Raw genomic sequence first — 13414 nt, 5'->3', positions numbered from 1 at the left:
TATTCCATGCGTCACTTCGTCGGTGTCTCTCCGGAAAACCATAATAACAAGTAAGGCGCCAATCCTCCTTCACTTCATCTTGCACAACTAAGTTGATAAAGTTTCTAGAATAGTTAACAACATTGCACGTAACAGTATCTTTCCACAACACCGCCAAACCTCCGCTTCTTCCGACGACGTCAACGGTTAAACAAGAGTCAAATTTTGAAGTGACACGGACACTCTCAAGCTTCTGTTTTTTCGCCAACGTTTCGGAGAGAAACAAAACATCAGGGTGATGCTTCTGAGTGAGCTGACGTAGATTCGGAATTGCACGCGGGTTGCTCAAGCCCCGGCAATTCCAGCTTAGGATCTTCATTTGTCCCGGCAGTCCTGGCTGCCAGGACCTGCCGATAAAAAAGACTCAGTTGTGTCGACACTTTCAACAGAGCTGCCTGAAGCTTGTTCCCTACGTCGTTTTCGCTCCAACTGTCCGTCATCGCAAACATCTTCCTTAGCAGTGGACAGAGAATCTTGAGTAGCACACATATTTGGGGTTATACCAGGATGAAAGGAAGAGAAGATGTGTTGTTTAACATGGCTACTGGTAGTAGGCTTGGAGCTGGTATTTTTTGGTTTGAATGTATGGGGTTTGGTATGTAAGGTATTCGGTTTATGAACTTGTGAAAGGCTTTTGTGGTTTGGTTTTATGGTGGTTCGGTTTTGTGACAAGGTTACATTTTGCATGCTGCTAGTGTGGATAGGAGAGTTTCGGTTATCAGTGTTTTGCATGGGAGGATTGTTCTGGTTTTCTATTGGTTGAGAGAGTAAGTGGGGGCCGGTATGGTTGTCTCCTAGGAAGAGGTTGGTGTTTGGGATCCACATGGGTGGGGCCGAAACTGACATGAGAGATGGGGGAACAATGCTATTAAAGGCTAATGATTGGCTTGTCTGGTTGTCACCGAATATTCCTTCGGTAATGAAGGATTGATTTGTGATGCCTTTATCATGCACTTGAAAGCTAATAATGGGCTTTGATGAATGGATTTGACTGTGTAGCACACTTCCTGAGCTGGCACGGAAATTAATACCTGGGTCATCATGCCTCATCAATTCGTGTGGGGCCCTATCAGTGGGAATTATGGACCCAATTGCACTCTCTTGTACGTTACCTTCACGCGCTTCATGCATTCTCCCAGAATTCTGCATCGTATCCACAGTGCCGACACCTTCTTCTTTCAGCCATTTTGAAGTTGCACCGTTAACAGTTCTTCTATTATCCGCCCTGAGATCAGTAGACCATCCCCTACTACCATTGTCATCATCCATATCGAATCGAACACCGCACCTTTGTTCAGAGTGTCCCAAAACTCCACATACGAAACAAAAAAGACCCAAATTTTCATATTTAAAATTGACTATACACCACTCACCACCCTTATTCTTAACTCTGGTATTCTTTTTTAATGGTTGTCGGACGTCCACTTTTACTCGCAAACGCATATACTGCCTCCAAAAGCTAGAGTTGTTATTTTTGTCGTATTCCACAAAACTACCGATAAAGTTTGCAATTGTTTTGCCAACCTTCTCCAACATCAGACCCGTCGGAAGATTATGAATCTGAATCCAAAACTCCACATGAAACAGGGGAATGTTCTCCAACTGAACCCCAATTTGAACTCTGTCAATGATCAACAGGTGACTTCCAAAAGTCCACGGCCCGCCTTTCAATGCTGCCTCCATGTCTAACTTGTGAAAGAATTGGAACAAAAATAACCCTTCAAAAGCTTTCTTGATGGTTACACCCTTAACCGGACGCCACATATCCGCCACTCTCTTCTTCATAGACATCACGTGTATCGGTTTATCGCACAAAAACCTCCCGACAAGGCACAATCGTAGATCACCAACCACTTCACTCTCATCCTCCACATCAAAGCAAAACCCACCGTCTTCGTCCTCCTCTTGTAGCGATAAATCGTTGATGTTAGGACTTGTCATTCTAGCCAGTCAACCGGTAGATCGGACCAAAAACCAGGAAAAGAAAGAGATCAAGGCTTCTCAGTGGGAGAAGATAGACCAAACCCTAGCAGAACTAGGAAAAACTTACATGAGTTATGCCACCTTATGTTAAGTAAATATAACAACCACACAAAAAAAATTATGTGATATTAATAATTCCAGTTTACTTGCAGATACATTTCTACCTAATTCAGCCGCCAGGAGTTCATCATTGTTGCATGACACAAGTTAAAATATTTTTCAAAACTTTTTTGAACTCTATCTAGCTATATCTTCTATTCTCCTATTTATGGAATGGTTGCTTGAGACCGCTAATTAACTAGATTAGATTAACCTCAAATTCAATCAATTTTTCTGAAAATGATTCAATTAATTTGAGACTCAAGTGTCAAATATGGTGACAGAAACTTGCCTCGAAATGAAATAAAGCGAACAAGTTTTATTGTATTCATGAACATACTTTGGGGAATAGAAAAAAAGTACGGTCAAATTTTCTACACCAACCAATTGGAATAGGTTGAGTACAAAATTTGAGGGAAAAAAACAATAAACGCCAAAATGAAATTGAAGCGCTTCTTTGAGGCTTTACGCACACGGTAATACGGTATCATCAATTCATCATCACAATTAAGAAACAATTTTATATACTTTGTTTGGTTCAAATTTCCAATGATTTGCTGATTGTTATGTTTGATTTTTTTATTTAAATAATCAATTTTTTTGAAATATTTCTCAAATAACTAAGATTTCTACTAATATTTAAAATAATTGTTTCAAACAAAAAATTAACAATATAAAAGAAACTTCAATTCAATTGGCGACAATATGTGAAGCACGGGTACTCCGTTTTATGTTAAGTACCGGTACCAGGTACGTACCGGGTACACGTACGGTACGCACCGAAGCCGTACCAATTTCATTTTATTTTATTTTGCTTTGGTACACCAATCGGTACACATTTGGTACACGTACCCAAACTTTTTTATTTTTTTCGATTTTAAATTTTTTTGGATAACATAATTTAGGCTTAAGTAAAAATTAGATTATTTATTTATTCTATTCATAAATAAAAAACTGAAAGAAAAATTAAGAAATAGGTTCATTGAAAAGAAATTGGAGCACATATGGATTCATTCTCTTGATGAACCTGAACTAGAAGCTGCATTCATTGGAGAAGAAAATATTAATATTCAACCATGATTTTATTTTATGATTTATTAATACTTTGAAGTGTGATTTATTTAAGCAAACTATTTTTTAATTTTTTAATTTTATCGTAATTTAAATAATATAATTGTTTAGTTATTTTTATAATTGTATTTTTAAAGAATTATACTAACGTACCCGTACTTTAGTTTTTTTAAAAGTGCCGTACCCCGTACCGGGTACTGGGTACGTACCGGTACCTATGCAACGCAGGAGACAATGTACAATACATAAGAGGAAGCGTTGACGATAGTGTTGAAATTAGTTGAAAATATAAATGTGGAATAAGTCTCACATCGATTAATTATATAAAGGAAAATAAAATCTATTAAATTACACTAAATTATAATCTAGATCCAATTGACAAAGAAAGATAAAAACATAATACATAAACTTTTCATAAACTCTAAACAATGAAAGAAAATTAGATTGCACTAAGTTATCATTTAGATCTAACTGACAAAGAAAATGAATAAAAGCATAAGACATAAACTTTTCATAATTTTCATAAACTCTTACAATGAAAAGAAAGACAATAAATAGGTAGGGTTACTTCTAATGATAATGGATTATAGGACTAAAGATAAGAAACTAACCCAACAGTAAGAAAAGAGTGCTAATTGCACCACCTAATTAATAGTAAAAGTCCCTTAATAAAACATATATATTATTTTGTTTTTAATGGGCCTTGGATTCTTCATATCACAGTCCAAGGTTATATATAGGATATATGTTTTTAGAAGTCTCACATCGTTTAGTTTTATGAAATAAGAGGGAGTTTAAGGTTATATATAAAATTCAAGTTTTTTTTATAAGATGTATCAGTCAAAAGCACTTTAAACTTGAGTTTAATATTTTATATTTTCTCTTATAACTCTTGTTTTAGAGTGTTGTGAGAGGTAATTAAATATTTGCTTTGGAGAGTGTAGGTGTATTGGGGCCTTGGGGTGGTTGAGGATAGTTTATCTGGTGTAATAATTTTTACATAATATTATTATCTGGTTGTCATTTGACAACAGTCATGGTTTTTTCTCCAGTTTTAGATTTTTCACGTTAATCTCTTGTGTTGTTATTTTGTTCCTCCTTTTTCTCTATGTTTATTATTTTCCCAACAAGTGGTATCAAGAGCCTTAGTTTGGTGGGGTATAAATTTTTAAGTATGCAATGTGGTTGCAGTTTAGTCTGATCTTCCACATCATAAAAGAAATTTTATACTCTGTGTTGGTTGGGAAAATTTTGTTTTGCTTTAGGAAAGATTTTGGTTGCAATGTCAAGTTTTTCAAGTGCAGTGAAGATTGACTTAGAGAAATTTGATGGAAGAATCAATTTTGGCTTGTGGAAAATTCAAGTCAAAGATGTTTTTATACAATTAGGATTACACAAGGCGTTGAAAGGAAACGTTTCCAACATGGACAACGAGAAGTGGGAGGAACTAGACTTGAGAGCTTCGAGTACAATCCGCATGTCTTTGGCTAAGAGTATTCTTGCGAATGTTCTTGGTACATCGTCATCCAAAGAGTTTTGGGAGAAACTTGAAGGGCTATATCAAGGAAAGAGTATATCAAATCGGTTATAAATAGTATTGCTTATGAATTAGAAACTATTTGAGTCAAACTTGATGATGAAGATAAATCTTTGAGACTCATATGGTTTCTTTTATCTTTCTATGATCATATTAAACTTATTTGGATATATGGGAAATAAACTTTGAGTTTTGAAGAATTTGCTAGTAAAATTATTTATGAAGAAAGAAGATTGAAGGGTGAGGATAATACTTCATCAAACTTAGTGTTATTGGTTGCTAGAGGAAGGCCTTATGTGAAGAAAAACAATGAAATGAGTGTGAGATGTTGAAAATATGGAAAAATTGGACATATAAAGTATAAGTGTCCTGATGGGGCAACGTCAAAGAAGGACTTTTAGTCAAATGTTAACAATGTCTCTCTCGCTGTGAGAGAGGATAATCTTCTCTAAAAATTGAGAAGTGTGTCTTCATGACATTTCTGCTGTCATGAAGAAGGACGTGTTATTGCTAGCAGATTAACACATGGGCATTGATGTAAAGTGTGTTGTGATATTATGTCTATGGTTACAGAGCTTCCTACCAACATGGAAGTTGCACCATAAAATTTCAACTTGATTTTTGGCAAGTGAAAATTTTCGAAGTTATTTAACTTCAAGTAAAGTATACTCTTCTTTAGGTGGAGTATGATAGTTTTAAAAACTATAGGAGGAGACGTCAATCAAATTGGCGACAATGTATTCTCTCTCCTATGTATTTGTACACTCTCTTTAATTAAATTAGTGTTTCTTCTTATATGTTATACATCACCAATTGAATTGTTTCTTCTTATAGTGTTTCTTCGTTTAGTTTTGTGAAGGATGATGAGGAAGCCCAATGCTACATATAAGATTCAAGTTTTTCTTTACAAGATGTACCAATCAAAAGCATTTTAAGCTTGTATTTGACTTATTATATTTTCTCTTATACTCTTGTTTTAGAGTGTTGTGAGGGATAGTTTTACTTTGGAGAGTGCGAGTGTATTGAAATCTTGGGGTGGTTGAGGGTAGTCTATGTGCTGTAATAATTTTCACATAAATTTATTATCTGGTTGTCATTTAGGTTGTTATATGATCGTGTTTTTTTCTTCGATTTTGGAGTTGTCACGTTAATCGTAAGATGATGCGACATAACCAACCATTATTGCACCTGAATAAAAAATATCATCGTGGAGTAAACAAGAAATTAGTTGTTAGATACCTAGCCTTAACTTGCAAAAGGTTAAAGTTCCTTCCACTCATGTACCATTTGGTTGAGCATGTTAATCATTTCTCATTTTAATCTCCATGGAACAACATCCGGTCTTTAAGTCATATGTTAGAAATCATGATTCTCCAGCTATCAAGAAAGGTGATTTTTTCTAGAGATCTAAGATACTGACCGTCTTCTTATAGGTTCATCTTCTCCTGTATATAAAGAACCTAGAAAGGATGAGAAGATTAGTTGCAATCTCTAATACACGGGAATGATTCGACACCCTCTTCTTTCAAAACTCTTAGGAAACCATTTGTAAAGGTATATCATTCATTAGGTGTTAAGAAAAATGAAGTTGACTCTTTTTAGCTTATTAACTTTTTGTTCTCTTCGTTTTAGATCAAGAAGAGTCTCATGGCTCGTGTGTTAAATAGAAATATTTTGTGTTGAAGATAACATAATTAGTCTTTGCATAGTTATAAGAGTTATGTCACTTGTAATACCTCTTGTCTCCACACATTGTCTAAGAGGTGAAAACCCTGCAGAAACTTAACCTATGGTAGAGATTTTCCATTTCTACGTTTGATGAGGCTTGTAGGGTGAGGATTGCCCCCATTTATAAGGACATGTTCAGACCATATATTGTCCGATGTGGGACTCTTAACGATGACATTATTTTTTGAAGGAGTTATAAATACTACTCTTATTTTTTTAATTTGTTTTTAAGATAAATACTTTGGAGTTGAGGGTGTCATAAAAGACACCTAAAAAAAGTTTAAAATTAGATGTTTTATTTATGTATTACTCAATGAATAACCTATCAAAAATAACTTTTGAACTCTAAGAGGACCTTGAAACATATGTGATTCATAGAGAAACCAAGAGAATGATAGACATTGAAAATCTCATAAATAAAGCACAGTAGGCCAAATTTCATCAAGAAACATAAGAGGATTGAGACTAGCTATTCTTTATGCAAATGTGAGGGTGAAAATTGCTTAATTCAAATTATTAACGAAGGTTAAATTCAAGTGAATTTATGACTAAGTAACAAAAATTAGAATACAAACAATAGAATATAAAAATTATAGAAAATCATATGTCAAAGATACTTACAAGAAAGAAAGATACATGAGAGAAATTAACAGCTAAGAAATAAGATTCAACATCAACATCATTAGACATAGTTATTTTGACATATGTCATAAGACATAGGTAATAACTACAGTAACTACAAAAAAAAAAAATTAACAAGACCGTGAATATCCGCATACATTTGTTGTGAAACTTCCCTACTCCCTTACGTTTGTGAAACAAAAAACCACCCTGTCAAGTTACCTTGTTATCTCCAATTTCCTTCTAGACTTAGTATTTACTACCATTTTTGCTCTTTGCTTAGTTTCTATATATTCAAGCTTAATACAACTCTAAATCATAATATTCATCCACCAAACTTTTCAGGTTGCAGAACAGACCTGAACAAAACAAACCATGGGAGAATTGGAACTAGAAGATTCCAGCATCAACAAAACCGAACCACAACAGCCTCAGCCTCTGGACCCTGTCCCTGAAGAGCGGTCTGATGTTCAGGAAAATGAATCAGATATTGTTCACCAGGAGGTTGATCAACTGGTCACTTCTACACTTGATGATCAGAGTAAGTCTCATATGTCATGCGCGCGTGCGTACATGTGTATATATATATATACTACTTTATTTGATTCATTCAATCCATCATGTTTTATATATAGAGGTTGCAGATGATCATGCTGATAATAAGGAAACAGGAGACCAAGGTGATAAAAAAGATACTAAGGATTCAACTGGCAAAGGTAATTTTCAGCGAAAAAAAGTTGTAAGAAATTATTATATGTTTAATAATAGTTATTGGTAACTTTGTTTTTGACTTTGTTTGATTAGATACTGGGCTTGCAAAAATTGTAGCAGAGAAAAGATTGGCTTTAATCAAAGCATGGGAAGATAGTGAAAAGACAAAGGCGGAAAACAGGCAAGAAACTATACTATAAATCTATTGAATTAATTCTATGATGACTATTTTAATCACTGTTCTGTTTTTGTTTTTTTAAAATTCATTAGAAACGTGATTAACAAGAAAATGTTGGTGAAACATTTTGACGTGTAGTTTAAAGTTATTGGCTCCATTAATAACTAGAAAGCTTTTTTGTGTATATTGGAACATATCAATAAGGTTCTCTCTTAGTATATACTTTTTTTATGAAATTTCTTTGGGAATTTGCATGACTTTTGAAGTATGAAATGGTGGATATTGAAAAACTGAAATTAGTTATTAAAGAATGCATACTTCACTTGCATAACTAGTTATTGATTAAATACAATTTTTAGTCATGTACAAATATCAATATTTGATTAGATGCTGGATAAAATCTCCATGTTCATTATCTATTTTGAAAACTGAGTTTGATGAAAAGTGAAACTGTCACACAGGGCATACAAGAAGCAATCTGCTGTTGGATTGTGGGAGGAAAGCAAGAAAGCATCAATAGAAGCACAACTCAAGAAATATGAGGTGATTAATTCATATGTTGTATCTTCTTTTGTTGTTTCAACCTTGAGGAACCTTGGCAGGGCTCAAACAATTAATGCACCTTTATTGAACTCTACAAGCTATAGCTTTTGTTCCACAGTAGTTTTAAAGTTTACCAAACACGCACTTAGGGCATTAATATGACTGTTTTTCATTTCAAATACAAGTTGTTTCACTCACTGTTAATACAAAAATTGTTTTGTTTAATAGGAAAATTTGGAAAGAAAGAAGGTTGAGTATGTTTTAAGAATGAAAAATGACATAGCTGAAATCCATCAGTATGCTGAAGAGAAAAGGGCAATTGTTGAGGCTCAAAAGAGGGAAGAATTTCTTGACCTGGAAGAGACAGCTGCAAAGTTTCGTAGCCGTGGAGTTGCACCAAAGAAATTTTTAGGATGCTTTAGCAGTTAAGTTATTTCAAAGCAAATAAAAAGGACTGAGTTCTTGATGGATTGGTTACTTGGTGTTCAATTATGTGTACTTTTAAAATGTGGTTTGAACTGTTGTTATGCACCATCTGTTTCTATATGTATTGTTTGAGTTATAACAAAGAATTTCACGTTTCACAATTACACAATTACACGCTCAACACAATAACTTTTAAGTCTTATATTTCGAGCCATCCTAATTCCTATGAACCAAAATTGACATCAAGTAAAGACATATACATAACACAAAACTACAAGCAAGTGTTTTGCCAAGAAGATTTGAATAACATGCAAATATTTAAACATAGTCAAACATCCAAAAAAAAAGTTGAATATAATTACATCAATCTGAAACAGACAACATACTATCATTTATTCATTTCCAGAGGTAAGACGTATGAATGAGAATAGATTCACAATATATTCACTCTGCTCCATTTTCTGGCTTTGGTTTAAACCATACGGCCTTGAGTTTGAAAAAACTACCAGAAGAGGGGCTCTGGCTACCTTTGACCTTTTGCTTGAGAATCTTATTTAAGCCTGGATGGAGTGCCTTGAATTTGCATTGTGCTCTGAAAAATTGTTTCTTTGACAAATTGGATATGTCCAAAACCAGTGGAAGTAAGCTAATACAATAAAAAAAAAGATATATCCTTAAGGATGACGGCAAGACTCTCTAAACACATGATCAATTTTATGACATTAAATATACTATGAGAATTCGCCCAACACATGCTATGAGTTACTTAGATCAGGAGTTCTTTACTTAGATCAGTTCTTTAAATTCTGAAAAAGCTCCGGAAGATGGGCATTAGTCAGCTTGGTCCTCTTGGTGATTTCGTTCTTCTTCTTCTTAGGTTTAGGCTTGGATGAAATGCCTTCCATTTGTGCTGCACTCCTCCTCTTTGCAGTGTTAGTAGCAGGTTTCATTCCATTTTTTTGGAGATCCCTCTCTATATCGATCATATCACGGGGCAACTCAATCCCACGAAAAACCTGTTTTAGGTCATCATCCACCTTAATGGGCACTTTAGGATCATTAGGGTAGGCAATGTCTTCCTGTGAATCAAAGTTGGACAGCAGCCAAATCTCCCTGCCAGCTTTCAAACCCTATAAACTGAAAGCTTTATGAGATCTTATTTCCACGAGAAACAAATTATACAACTAAGTTTTGACTCTTGACCACCTCTAAAAAACATCACCACTAACCACAGCAGTCATCTGATTATAGATGTGGCAGATTAATAGATTTTTTTCACTTTTCAGTAAAAGTATACTAAAACAGTTCACAGCTGTATTAATATATATTTCAGGGCCAAGTAAAACTCTAAGCAACAGAGACAAAATGAGTATGATCTTTCAAAAGAAAAAAAAATATAGAGAAAAATAGTCAAGTGAAAGAGACACATTGACTAAAATGAAGATTACTTTGGTGGCTTTGTTCTACAAGTAGATTTAATGGATTTAAGGGGTTTGTAATTTTGTATTAGCTAAAAACTCACGTTAAGGTTGGTACAACTGAATAGAGTGTTTCTCTGAAGAAATCCTTAGCATTCTCGTCCATAATATGAACTGGCCTAAATAGTCATTGAATGAAATATCCAAAACTCTCGAGGATTAATATAAAGATAAATGAATAGACAAATCGGATTAGCTATTGAGGATGTATTTGTAACTACTGAATAGAGGGTGCACATACACTTAGAGCTAAGACTCAGTTGGAATTGTCAAGGTGGGACTAGTTCCATAGGATAGACACAGGGATAGTGTATTTTTGACATAGCCACTAGGCCAAATTGATTTTATGGGATAGTCAGCATTGGGAAAAGTTGAGATCAAACTTCGATAGATTGGGATAAACGGGGGTTGCTGGGACCTATAAAAGGGCATTGAAAGGAGTTGATCCAAGGCTTTTAAAATAAGTTTTTGAAGTAGAAGACAGAAAAATCTGCTCACAAAGAGAGATAATGATAGAAAAGGTGGCAGAAATTTGTGCATGGACAATAAGAAAAAATAGTCAAGGAGATGATGATGGCCGAGGGCACTGTGGATGAAACCACTTTGCTACTCTATTAAAGTTATAGGTTAGTATTTCAGATACAAAGGGGGGAGAGGGAATACTCATGATAATAAACTTATATTGATATAATTATGAATGATTAGTTGGATTGTTTTTTTCCACATAAACTGTTTCCAACAATATTTGTCTATTCTATTTTGTCCCTTGCAACATCTTATTGATATATCCATCGGCTTGTGTTGACTATAACATTTGAGCTTCTTTCATAGGTATAGTGATTGGTTAGTATTTTGGCATAAATGTGTTTCCCAAAAATTCATTGTGCACAAACAAGGAAGAAATAAAATTTGTGAGATGAGAATAGTAGCTCGAGACAATATGGGAGTTAGACATAAATCTGTGATTAAATTGCACCAATGTATCAGGAAAAACAAATGTCAAGAAATTAATAAAATTAGCAAACAAAATTAATTTACCTGCAAGTCCTCCATTACAGTAGGGTACGAATCCTTCAAGTCAATAACAGCAATGCCCTCCGGAAATTTGCGTATCAGGAAAAGCAGCTCCTTTTTGTCCCGGAGGGCGTGTTTCGACTACAAACCAAAAGCAATGCCAAATATCATAAACCAAAATAGTAGTATAAAAGAAGAGGATGTTATTGTCAAAGTGAACAAAATCGAACACATGAAAGTTAACATACTTGCAAGAATAAAATTTACCTTGTAAGAGAATCTTTCTCCATCATATCTTACTTTTGGATTTTTCCTCATATTGTCAAAAACATCTTTGTTAGCTTTCATGTCCACATGGCATGTTTCGTTTATTTGCTCCAACGTTAAAGCCTGCCGAGTCTATTAACAAAACACAGACACAAGCACTAACTAAGTATCCATTAGCAACATGCACATACCCATCAACCATAAGAGAAACTAGGCATTGGCTGAAAAGGTGTAGTAACCACTAATCAAACTAAAATAGTGCTATTTACAGCTGCATAAATAGCACTATTTGACCACAATTTTCTGCAACATTAAGATCACAAAGCGCGCACAACATAAAGATTGTAATTTGTATATGATCAATATTAAATTGGTACCTCATAAAGGAGATCAATCACACGCTTCATCTGGGCTCCAACAGGAGCTTTACGTATACTGTTAATATGCTGAAGCCTCTCGGTATCAGTTGAGAATTTGACAGGAACAAGAGCACTCGGCATCGACGCAGATGCAGTCTTGGTAGCGGCTATGCTCGAAAGCGTTGTTTGACATTTCTCCTGCTGCTTTTTGAATCTATCTAGCTTTCCTTGTAACGCCATCTGATGATATTCAAAACAATCAAAATCGCTAGGGTTTCACCCACAAAAACAACAATAATGAATATTTATATATTGAAATTCTCTCTGATCGTGAAATTTGGTTGATCAAAACCTAATTCTTGATCGAATTTTTGAAAAAGGTTTAACGAATATGGATCAAAAGATGCGGTGATTGGATTTTGATTTTCGGAAATTGAAGATCGGAAAGCGTGAAAGGGGGAAATGGAAGAAGATTGAATCGTGCAAGGTGATATTGAAACGCGGTGAGTAATCGGAAACGGATATACAGAAAATAAGAGATAAAGAGAAAGATAACCGTGAGTGAGTTCGTGACAGATTTTTCTCTTCCGGAAGCAATGAAAATTAAGAAGACAGGAAGTGTTTCGTGCGAAAAATTCTTTTTGCACTTTCTTTTGCATTTTACGGGTATTTGATGTTTGGTGCCATTTAGCCTACGTGGCTGGATGATTTATTATTATTTTTTGTTAGAACATGATATGATGACTTGGATAAGGGGACACTTCTCTACCCATCTCAAAAAATTGGGTAGTGTACCTTCCACCAATCACACATTGCATTATTTAGTTTTATCTTATTTAATTAGTTATTAAATAATATACTTTTTAGTTATTTCCAAGACATTAACTTTACCCAACTTTTTGAGTTGGGTAAATAAGAATTCACCCTTGGATAAATTTGTGTAGGTAATTTCAACTATTGACTTGATATAAAATAATTTAATGGAGGTCCTAGAATAATACTATATTTCAACTTTTCCACTTCGCTCCTTCACGTGTTCTCATTTTATTGGCTGATTTATTTAAAATCATTTTAAATTTTAGCTTTCTTTCTCTCCTTTATGTAAATCTTTTATCTCTTTTTATTTTTAAATCAATTAAAAAGAATTATGATTATATACATTTATATTAATTATATTTAAATATATTTTTAGCTCTTACTTTTAAAATAATAAATTTTAATCCTCTATTTAAATAATACAATATTTAACTATTTGTATTCTCCATTTTCACTTTTCTTAATTTTGGAATCTCTTCATATTTATTCTCATTTTTATAGAGAGCGCCAATATTTTCATAATTTTTTTATATATGAGATCCAA

The 13414-nt window shown here is 34.1% G+C and overlaps 2 protein-coding genes across 3 annotated transcripts; one reads left to right on the top strand and one right to left on the bottom strand.

Moving 5' to 3' along the window:
• Positions 1-7267: 7267 nt before the first annotated feature.
• LOC131652440 (remorin-like) lies at positions 7268-9097 on the top strand. 2 transcript variants are annotated; one of them, XM_058922288.1, is made up of 5 exons: positions 7268-7619; positions 7723-7794; positions 7883-7970; positions 8429-8510; positions 8739-9097. In XM_058922288.1, the coding sequence occupies exons 1-5, from the start codon at positions 7454-7456 to the stop codon at positions 8937-8939; spliced, it is 609 nt and encodes a 202-aa protein (XP_058778271.1). In that variant the 5' UTR covers positions 7268-7453; the 3' UTR covers positions 8940-9097. The 2 variants fall into 2 exon arrangements, with proteins under 2 accessions (XP_058778271.1, XP_058778270.1); XM_058922287.1 differs by having other exon boundaries at positions 7278-7619; positions 7714-7794.
• A 121-nt stretch (positions 9098-9218) lies between these two features.
• On the bottom strand, positions 9219-12764 carry LOC131652439 (transcription initiation factor IIE subunit beta-like). Its single transcript, XM_058922286.1, has 5 exons — positions 12611-12764; positions 12073-12294; positions 11696-11827; positions 11453-11569; positions 9219-10066 (listed from the first exon to the last, which is right to left on the bottom strand). The coding sequence occupies exons 2-5, from the start codon at positions 12292-12294 to the stop codon at positions 9728-9730; spliced, it is 810 nt and encodes a 269-aa protein (XP_058778269.1). The 5' UTR covers positions 12611-12764; the 3' UTR covers positions 9219-9727.
• Between the last annotated feature and the right edge of the window lie 650 nt (positions 12765-13414).

Source organism: Vicia villosa, linkage group LG2 (assembly GCF_029867415.1).
Source record: "Vicia villosa cultivar HV-30 ecotype Madison, WI linkage group LG2, Vvil1.0, whole genome shotgun sequence".
NCBI classification, from domain to species: Eukaryota; Viridiplantae; Streptophyta; class Magnoliopsida; order Fabales; family Fabaceae; genus Vicia; species Vicia villosa.
Note: the sequence above shows the minus strand (reverse complement) of the source record. Positions and strands in the feature narration are given on the sequence as shown.

What these genes read in the sequence shown, in the direction of transcription:
- LOC131652439 (XM_058922286.1), bottom strand. Translation starts at nt 12,294, where the DNA reads ATGGCGTTACAAGGAAAGCTAGATAGATTCAAAAAGCAGCAGGAGAAA. An exon ending in TGATTGATCTCCTTTATGAG is followed by an intron (nt 11,828 to 12,072) that starts GTACCAATTTAA and finishes TTTTGTTAATAG; the next exon opens with ACTCGGCAGGCTTTAACGTT. An exon ending in GAGAAAGATTCTCTTACAAG is followed by an intron (nt 11,570 to 11,695) that starts GTAAATTTTATT and finishes TTTGGTTTGTAG; the next exon opens with TCGAAACACGCCCTCCGGGA.
- LOC131652440 (XM_058922287.1), top strand. Translation starts at nt 7,454, where the DNA reads ATGGGAGAATTGGAACTAGAAGATTCCAGCATCAACAAAACCGAACCA. An exon ending in TAAGGATTCAACTGGCAAAG is followed by an intron (nt 7,795 to 7,882) that starts GTAATTTTCAGC and finishes TTGTTTGATTAG; the next exon opens with ATACTGGGCTTGCAAAAATT. An exon ending in CACAACTCAAGAAATATGAG is followed by an intron (nt 8,511 to 8,738) that starts GTGATTAATTCA and finishes TTTGTTTAATAG; the next exon opens with GAAAATTTGGAAAGAAAGAA.